General features: G+C 37.6%; 1 protein-coding gene across 1 annotated transcript; it reads right to left on the bottom strand.

Annotated features, from left to right (window-relative positions):
• Nucleotides 1-6,727: 6,727 nt before the first annotated feature.
• On the bottom strand, nucleotides 6,728-7,525 carry LOC147499201 (uncharacterized). The gene is made up of 3 exons (XM_086559110.1): nucleotides 7,151-7,525; nucleotides 6,989-7,069; nucleotides 6,728-6,837 (listed from the first exon to the last, which is right to left on the bottom strand). The coding sequence occupies exons 1-3, from the start codon at nucleotides 7,290-7,292 to the stop codon at nucleotides 6,749-6,751; spliced, it is 312 nt and encodes a 103-aa protein (XP_086415236.1). The 5' UTR covers nucleotides 7,293-7,525; the 3' UTR covers nucleotides 6,728-6,748.
• Nucleotides 7,526-10,979: the final 3,454 nt, after the last annotated feature.

Consider the following 10,979-nt stretch of genomic DNA (forward strand, 5'->3'; position numbering starts at 1 on the left):
GGGTGTTTGAGAAGGCAAAGAAGTTGGGTCTTAGAGGGTAAGGGCAATAGGAGGATGCAATACGTTACCAGTGATGCTAATGGGATTCTGCTCTGCTGTCTTGTGGACAGATTGAAGGTGTCTGTCCACAAATTCTTTCTCTTCAAGAAACTGCAAGTTTGAAGGAAAGTTTTAGAATGGCGATAATATGTAAGTTGTTCCGATGAACTTTACGTTTTGGTCATCATTCTTGCTAACTACATTGGGAAAGGGCATGTTCTTGTTTCATGAATGTTGAACCCAACAACACTCCTACCCAAGCATCCCAAAAACCATTCCCAAGTCTCATTGTTTTCTGCACTAACTAGGGCAAAGGCAATAGGGAAAACATGCCCGTCACCGTCAACGCAGATGGCTAAAAGAAGGCAGCCTGATGATATGATCTGCCTTTCAAATGGGTTCCATCAACTTCTATGTGTGGCTGACAAGTGTTATGTAGCTCCTAATGGTAATCTCGTACATCCAGAAAAAACACTTGAATCGATCCGTATGTGCCACTCGATGAATCTCTGTGTAACAGCCAAGATCAACTTTCTTCAACTCTTTACAGTAAGTGCTAAGTAGCTAATAAGACTGACCAAAACTACCATCGATCTGTACACATAAACAATTATTATGTAGTCAACGGTAACAGAAACATTATTTTGAAATTGATTTTGGAAAATGAAAAGCACAATGTTTAACCTTAACTCATACCTCCTGTAGAGCCCTCTCCTTTGCCCTCCACATTATTTTGTAACTCAACTCAACATGCTTGGAATTCTTAACCACCTGAATAAGGTGGTTCACCTTCAGCGTCCTGTCGTCCCTAAGAATATCAATTACAACCTCCATAACAAAACCACTTGAAGCCTCCCGATTGAATTCCCCAACACACCTACCACATTTGTGGACTTTGAGAACACTCATATGAACCTTTATTAGTGCTGTAGTACACATGAAAAGGACAAATTTCTCTTGAACTTGTATCAAACCCTTTACATCCGTATTGGACTCTCTGCCAGTCCTTCTTCGCCTTCAAAAGTTTGAAATTAGAAATTATTGCGTAATTCTTCATGTGAAAAACAAACAAATTGCGATGGGGAAACACCATACCCACAGTTGCAGTGCGTAGTCATATGGTTTAAATTCTGTGTTAGGTGCATGTTGGCGGTGATCGCTGTGCTCTGAGTCTTTATCAAATCGTTCCGCCCCATCCCCTTTCCGATGCCTCTTCGTTCCCTTCCCCACTTCAGATATTCTACCGGTACTCCCCGCACCAATACTTTGATCTTTAACCTCCCTTACGTTGACAACTTCAGCTATCCTCCCAATACTTTGTTCTAGAATCTGCATTACGTTGCCAACTTCTGCTATCCTCCCAATACTCTGTTCTGGAACCTGCCTTATGTTGCCAACTTCTACTATATTTCCAATAATACTTTCTTCTCCAACCTCACTTCTATTCTAAACTTTCTGCTATGGCACAACTCCCTGTACCTATACATTGTTCTCCCACCTGAGTTACACTACCAACTTCTGCCTTTCAACTGACTGTTAATTCCAGTCTCCCACCATTTTCTCCTTTATCTTCTGTTTGTAAGTTACGACCACTATAAACAAAGGATGATCTTTCAAAAGTAGTGGATGTCCCAGGCATGCAAAATGAACTCGAAACAAAGTTTTCGGGTATTGCAACAACAGTTGAATTGCTCCCAATTACAGTACCACCCATAACGGTGTCAGTCTTTGTCACACATTGAATTTCGACAAAATCGGAAAAACAAAATTTGTTCCCGACTCTTTGATTTTCGAGGTGTGATGCACTCTCAACTTCCAAAAACCCATTATCCATTTAACTATTCCAATAATTGGAACCCAATAAAATTTTTAAATAAACAAAAGTTCTATTCATTACAAAAATTCACAAATATGATTAAGGTACAAATTTCTTTTCAACAACTCTTTAATTATAATTACAAATGAAAATACAAAAAACATTGTCTCAACTGAAAATCTATTACACCTCAAGGGAAAACAAAACATGTCCTGTAATGCGACGCTAACGCAAACCACAAGTAGCAACCAACCATCTTCAACACTAATCCTGTCAAGACTTATCAACTGTGTTCATTTTATGAACACACCCGATAAGCAAACATGCAAATCGGGTCAGCATTATAAACAATGCTGGTATGAGTAGCCCTAAAATACAAAAATATACTTATACATATACATACACAATTAATAAGGCAGTTAGTTCCTCCACCGAGGCGCCTTAGCTTCCAATTCAATAATAACAAGGCATTTAGTTCCTCCATCGAGGCGCCTTAGCTTCAAACCGTACTAGATCGACTACATCTAATAATAAAATAACAAAACTAAAACTTACTTTATACTTACATGGGTGTAAGCCTAATCACAGAGTGGGTCATACCTGCATCAATAATCAATTCAACCCACCCTTCTGCAAACCATTATGAACGTAACATAAATTACAATAAATAATTTATTATAGATTTAACGTACACTTTGATATATCATCACCATTATTGTTTAGAGTTTCTTTAAGTGTCCCTAGAATCACGTCATCTTTATGTTTTACCTAGTTTCCCTGGCTACCACAATCGCTCCCCAACGCCAAACATGTACATCCACATGCCCTCCCCTCACGTAATGAACCACTCCGTGCGTAATTACCCTAAGCGGGATATCACATACCAGGTAACCCCCACACGAACGTCATTATGCGGGTATTGCCACTATTCGGCATAAAATATTGCGCGTCTCATTCTAATTTTGCGAACAAGAAAATCAAGACACTATTCGGCTACGCTAGAAGGGCCAATCAAATCACATACGCCCTTCACATAAGTTGTGGTAGCTAGGTTCCAGGATTTTCGTTACGTAATTTATTCGGGTATCATACGTATATATCTCATAACAACTTTCATTCTTTCACGTGCCAAATAAATTATTACACTAAGCCACAATCCGGTGGGAAATATCCACAAATATTATACTACATTATAGTAGTATCTCACCGATATAATGATTGAGCGTTTACATTTATTTCTCAAAGATATTGTATTTAATAGATATCCTAACATATGATATCATTTAACAGAACAACAAATTTCAACATACCACATAATGTCCCAATTGCTCCAAACGTACCGCATAATATTTTTATAGCGTTTTAGGAATATCATATCTCTTAAATTTCAATTTCGTCACGTGTCAATAATTGCACAATATCAACGTCAAATCTTTCTTAGATAATGACAACCAAATTTATACAAGCTTCCACAACATTCTATCATTAGATTAGTCCATAAAATTATATATATATATATATATATATAAATATATAAAGTAAACAAAGTCAACGGTCAACAGTCAAAGGTTGACTGGTCAACAGGTCAATCCCAACAGTCAACAATCTTAGACCGGTGGTCAACCAGGTCCTAACCCAAACCCATGTTTAAAACAGTTTAACCCATTGTCCTAATCCAATTAAACAAGACAAAGCCTCAAAACCAAGGCCCGAAACCAAGGCCCAAAAGTCTACACAACCTATTTATACAACCTGACCCATTTTAAGTTATATGGACCGACCCAAAATAAAAATAGAAATTGGCCCCAAACAAAACAATAGAAACTGACCCCAAACAAAACAAACCAACTTAGGTCCAGCCCAAAAACAAAAGAAATAGAAACTGGCCCAACACAAAACCTAACTGAAACTTTCGGCCCAAGGCCCAACCAACCAAACAAGTCGTCTCCCTCACCTCACCAGCGCTCTCCTCTACCACCAACTCGAGTTCCGGCCACCAACTCTCCTCCTCCTCCCCTTTCAACCCAGCGGTTTTGGTCCTGGTACAAAACCCTATAACTTTAATTCACACCAACATCGATTTTATTAACTGTCAAAATCACTCCCCAAACATATCTCGACCGCCATTAACGCCCTTTCCAAGCTTTTTTCCAATCTTCAACAGCACCCCCCTCCAGCACTCAATCACCCCACTAACCCACAACAACCACATTATAACATTATCAAGGTCAAATAATAAATAGGACCGATTTCTATGGGGCTGGCGCCTCCATTAACGACTTCTTCGAGGCTTCCAACGGCACCCACCCAACCATCAATAACCAACATCAAACACTTAACCCCCGACATCAACCAACCAATTCAAAACCACAACAAAAAAAGAGTTCAAACAAAAAGCAGGACGATTCCTTTATTTTGGGCACGCGACGCCATTAACACCCCATAAAGCTTCGATAGTTCAATTTCAATTTCCGAGTTACAACAGAGTTTTAACAATACGACAGAACGCCGAAAAATAACAGGAGAATGAGTAGTAAAAATGGACGAAACATTGGACAGAGAAATATGTATGTATACACAGTAAACTAAACTATAGGTTCGATGAAATAGCAAGATAACTACTCACCTTGTATCGCGAAAAAACGTATCTAGAATATGAAAGAAAATCGATTTTGAGCTAGCTAGAAGACGCACAATTCGTGTCTCCGTTCTTTCTTTTAGTTAACTTGTCTAGTTATAAGCAAAAACTTATTTTTCTGAAAAATCCTAAATTTATGATAAACCATTCTATTCTTAAGAATTTATATTATGTTTAACATTTTGGAAACTTCCTATTTTACCAAATATTTCTATTCCTAATACAGAATATTATTTTCTATTAAAAATATTATATTTATTGCATACCTTATATTAACATCTTTTTTGAAAACTTTCAAACTATTAAAAATCTGTACAAAAAATTCAAAATACTTGTTTTTCCTCTTTTCTATTTTCTATCAAAAAGTCAAGCCCACATTTACTAGCCCGTTAACCCAGAAATAAATATCAAATTCCGAAATACTAAATATTGTTACAAAATAATGTAAAAATAATTTGGGTTCTTACAGTCTTATCTGCCTCATGTATTCCATCACCATCAATCCCGACCTCAGTACAGTCCACATCAAATCCATCACTCTAGGTTCCGTCCACATTTGTACCATTTTTGGAATCACCACCACCGCAAATTCCAAACAAGGGATATGTGTCTTCATGCATGCTATCATTGTTGTGCACCTCGTCCCAATTAGTATCTTTCCAATTGTTCGTATTATTTGTGTAATCCCAAGGCTCATTCTGGCCCTCGGTACAATCACCATTACAATTGGTCCGGTCCTTAATGCAATCACCACCACTTCCCTCCACACTTGTATCTTTTGAGGAAACGCTACTACTATCGGTCCTGTCCTCACTACAATCACCACCAGTTCCCTCCATACTTGTATCTTCTTCGCTAACATTCTCAATCATCGACTCCCTATTATGAACTTCACTCTTGTCGCGAATAACCTGATCATGTAACTCCTGTGAATATCCTTCCACAGCCACTTCAGTCACCCAGTCCCCTCCATCCTCCCTAAACATAACTCTGCTCTGTTCCATTAGTATCATCAGTTCTCCAAAACTCGGTATACACAATTCACTTCTTCTAACTTGTACTTCATCTTTCTCAGGTATATACACATCATCCTCCTCTTCCGCCTGACTGTGAATTTCCATAGGAACAATTTCACTTCCCAACCCAGTAACAATTACTTTCTCAATTGATATTTTAGGAATAACAAGACTAAAGATACTGGGTTCTGCCTCCACGTTAGCTACGTCAGCTATCCTAAATTCTAATTCATGTTTCCCAGGTATATACACATCATCCACCCCTTCCGCCTTACTGTGAATTTCCATGGGAACAGTTTGAGTTTCCATCCCAGTAACTACTACTTTCTCAGTACATATGTTGGGAATAACAAGACTGAAGATACTCGGTCCTGCCTCGACCCAGATGGTGTTAAGGCTACAACCAACCACTTATACATCATTAGTATCAGGCACAAGTTCGATATCGCCATTGGAGGTGTGATGCACATCTGAAGCTTCTTTCAGTACCTTTATGAATAGTTATTTGGTTCAGCACATACTAATATATTAGTTAAACAATAACAAGTCTGCCACAATGTGAACATACCAGTGCCTACATCCTCATCATCTTCAGGCACATAATAAAGTTCACCCAATTCAGTTTCAGGGACCACAGAGGGAAATAAATTGTCCCCTCCCATAAAATCTGATCCTTCATTACTACTTGAAAAACACATTGGATGGTTATTTCTGCCCACTACAAAACTATGTTGTTAATACAATATGGCACAACCACACTTACCAACAATAAATGTTTCATCTACATCACGTTCGGGTATAAAAAAATAGATCGCATTCATCAGTTATGTTTTCTACTCTAGATGGTACAGGGTTAGCTGCAACATAAAAATTCATTACATAAAAACAACAAAAATCTCAAATTATCTTTGCACACATAGCTTCTTCCAAAATTTACTTGTGAATCATTACGACAATGTGTTTGTATCCACCTTTCCTTCTTTACAAGTTAATTTACGAGACAAATCGACAATGTATAGAAGCATTACGATGAAGTAATTTCAATTTGATCAGGCTGCCTAATTGACAATGTACGAACAGATGCCGACAAAGTAATTGCAATTTGATCTGGCTAATAATCGATTGTCTAAAACTCAATTTGAAGCGATATAAATAGATCAACTGTGTTCATATTCACGATGAACATATCAATTTACGTCCCATTAATTTATCATATAAAAAATTCTTAAAGATTTTCAACTACTTACCACCAGCACCTACATCATCCAACAGCTCAACACAGGATGCACCAACGCCTCCTTTACTCCCACTCAATGGTCCAACACTAACTGCGCAGCAAAAACAAATTCAAATTGGTTTCACTAACTGCCTAATTTCCGTTTTATTTATTCAATAAAAACATCCCTACTAACATTCTCAAAAACATTACCTTGCAAAGGGCTAAAAAAGTGCACAAATTTCTTTGAACAAACAACTTACCGCCGGGGGTGTCGTTCCCAATATCTACTCTATCTTCTTCAATAAACTCCCCTACAACCACTTTGGTGGGCTTTTCAATATCTGCCAAAACACTTTTTAAATTAATTCACCACAAATAAAGACAAACTGAAACAGAAGAAGGGGGAGGGGCGAGCTCAGTACCATCTCTCATTTTATTCATGTACACCGGGGAAGCACATAAATGTATGACATCATCATCCTCATCCGTCAAATCAGTTCTTTCTATTCTAGAAATCATAATCCGTAAATCTCCCATCTTTTTACACCTCATCGACTCAATCATTTCCTTGTAGTCATCCACATCTTCAACAGTGCACGGATGGTCGTAAACCAAAAAACAAAACTTCAGTGGTTTAATTTTGCTTATTTTCTCAAGAAGTATAATGAAATCGTCCAATGGACAGTTCACATAACAACTTCGAAGCTTCGTTACCCCACCGGAGTACCTACCACCACCACCAGTATGATCTGCTTCAAATTTTCCATCATAATTGCATAAGAATTGAAAACTTTCCTCCGTCGCCATTTCCACCTATCCTATGAAAAAAATTCCGTTTCAACTAATAGGATAAAAAACCTCGACCTGAGACATAAAAGGAAATGAAATAATGAAATAACGTTGAAATAAAGACTCAAACTGTATTAATCTACATAACTGTAATTGGACGCCAACAAAACCAAATGCAAACGACAGTGTAAAAGGACTACAACAACAACAACTTAACTGAGTACTGAACTTAATAATTCACCTATAGAATCACTTAAACTTTGACATACAATTCACTGAAACTTTTAGACGACAAATTAAATGCATGGACGAATAGCTAAAAATTAAATGCAATAACGGCTTTGTATAACCTACTTAGTACTAAGAAGATTTTCACCAATGGTTGTTCATAAATTGAAGAAGAAGCTTCCTTCTTCAATGAACTCTCTAACTTATTTTTCCTCTAAGGAGTAGTGTATGGTCAGAGAGTACAATTTTAGGAATATGTGTTTTTAATTTTTTTCAATATTTTTTTATTGTTTGCTTCCGTTTAGGAGAGAGAGAAACTTTACATGCATTAAATGTATGGAAATGATGCTACTAGTGAAGGGTATGTTTTGTAAATAAAGTGTCTTTTGAGATTACTTATTTAAGAAGTATTATTTGTAAATTTAAAAACCGCTTGGTCAACTAAGCCAAAACCACGGTCAACGACGTCCTGTATTTAAATAAATAGTCAACTGGTGGTTATGGCAATAATAAATAGTCAACGTCCTGTTATTTAAAAGACCCAAATAATAATCAATCTTTCAAGGCCATTTTGTTTTTCTGATGAAAAACAGCGCAGCTACTTTGCTTCAATTCCCAATGAAATGATTGTGATACATTAATTTGTTCAGTTTCTTATCCGGGTTTTATTGATTTAGTTATGATGTTCAGGATTCTTTAGTGTCCAGGAATTTATTGATTGTATTGATCGTATTAGGCATTCTTTATCATCATATTAATTAGATTTGTTTTAACTTATTGATTGTATTGATCGTATTGGCATTCTTCATCATCATATTAATTAGATTTGTTTTAGTTGTACGTATAGTCATCACACCCCTATCTGATTGACAGTGCGAATCCTAGCTAGGAGTCAATTTTGCATACGTTTCTGCCTGAGTTTAGCAAGTAGCAAGTACCGACATCTGATTGTTTGTTGAAATCATTAAATAATAATACTGTTCTTTTTATTCATGAATTCATGATTATAAGCCCAAACCTGATAATTATTTACTAGCTGCCTCAAACTCAACTAAATACTAATCAGTCCATAGAAGAAAATTTCTCTGAATTTCGCAAAATATTTGGCATTTTAGATATTAAGGTATTTTAGTCCATACAAAAGATTTACAACGCTGATATATATATGTCCCAAAACTTTGGCAGTATTTAGGGCTAAATTTATTTGTCTGTTTTTCACCACTTCCAAGTATTAGCCAGTTTTAGATTTTTGAAATATGAATGAGACAATATTTACCAAGAAGGTTAGATTACGAAGTCAAAAATCTAGCCCGCTGGTTCTATGCATTGAGGGATTAACTTAACAGATGCGACCAAACTCCCGATAACAGGATAACTTTCAGTTGATTGGCTACCTCTTCATGTAGAGAAATTAAGCCTTGGATAAGATAAACAATATGGTTGTTATAAGACCCACAAAGTAAGGCCAAGATCAAGTTGTTGGAGTTATCCCTCACATGAAGAAAAAAAAGGAGTTCAGCTTGTTTGGAGAAGCCTGAGCGCACACGCGCTTCTATTAGTCTTGCTCAAGGCATGCACATGCCCATGATTTGGACGACTTCCAGTATTTTCAGGGCGCGCGCGCTCGACATTGGCCTTGCTGAGAGCGCGCCCACGCCCATGCCTAAATTCGGAAGAATTCTATTTTTGCAGAACCGCGAGTTTGCAATACAAGTTGGGGTTTTTAGCAAAACCTAACTAAAAAAAAAAAAAGACACGAAAATACACATCACACAGAGAGAAAACCCAATCTTTAAAACAATCAAGATTGAGAGATAACATTTACAGATAGACAAGCCTGTAAAGATAGAGAAGTGATCTAGTAAGGTGAGAGACTGAAATGAGAGATTGTAATATTTCTTCCCACTTTATAAAATGATTAGCTCTTGTGAAAGTAGGCACTATTGGCCGGACCACGGTATATCTTTGTGTTATGGTATGCTTGTTCTTTTTCTTACATTATTATCTGTTGTTAATAGGTGTTTAGCGAGTTGGGCATGTTAGCTAGATTGTAGTTGATATTTAGACTTTGTCTGGAGTTGAAGTGAGTTCAAATACAAGTTATCTGTGTAGTGGGGATCGATTGGTATCGGATTAAACCCCAACAAGTGGTATCAGAGCATTGGTTAGATTAACCTAGGGTGTTATCCAAATCTTGGTCGAAAGGTGTTTGACAAAACTCCTGAGAGAAGATTTGAGTTTAAATAACTTGTAGAGATAGACAATTTCGTGAACACTCGCATGATGAGTCTGAATAAGAAGAACTACACCATTTGGAAAGCCAAGATAGAAGACTTGCTTTATTGCAAGGACTTGACACAACCCATTGAGAATGGATGAGAAAGATCGGAATCGATTGCTGTGGCTGAGTGGAGCAAGCTTGACAGAAAAGCAATTGGGTACATTCGACAGTGGATTGACGACAGTGTCTTTCACCATGTATCCCAAGATACTACAACTTTTGGCTTGTAGAAGAAACTCGAAAACCTCTATTAGAGGAAGTCGGGCGGAAACAAAGTGCTGCTCGTTAAGAAGTTTGCCAACACAAAGTACCAAGAAGGTTCTTCAATGTCTGAGCATCTTGACGAAGTACAGAATACCATCAATCATATGCATTTGATGAAGATTGATATGGGAGACGAAGTTGAGGCTTTGTTTCTATTAGGCTCTCTACCCGAAAGTTGGGAGACGTTAGCAGGCTCTCTACACGGATCAACCAAGGATGGAATCGTTTCCATGGAGATGGCTACCACGTCTTTGTTGAATGAGGAGACTAGAAGGAGTTCAAGAAGCAGCTCCTCTCACTCAGAGATCCTTGTCACAAAGAAATGGGGGAGAGGTAGAAGCAGAAAATCATCTCATTCTAGAGGTGATGACAGAACCAAATCTAGGGGTGAAGCTAGAACTCCTAAGGCAGAGAGGTAATGTTACTACTGTGCCACCAAGGGTCACTTCAGGTATGAGTGCAAAACACTAAAGAGGAATGAGAAGAATAACTGTGTCCATAAAGACATGGTAAAGAAGAACGGAAACTCAGGCAGAGATACTACCGCACTAGTCGATGATGGTCTAGTGGGAATTGTGTCAGATCGTGGTGAGTGTTGTCTTAGTACCTCATGCCAGGATACAGAGTGGGTGATAGATACAGGAGCATCCTATCACGTCACACCGCACAGGGGATTCTTCACTACCTAC

Source organism: Coptis chinensis, chromosome 5 (assembly GCF_015680905.1).
Source record: "Coptis chinensis isolate HL-2020 chromosome 5, ASM1568090v1, whole genome shotgun sequence".
Taxonomy (NCBI): Eukaryota; Viridiplantae; Streptophyta; class Magnoliopsida; order Ranunculales; family Ranunculaceae; genus Coptis; species Coptis chinensis.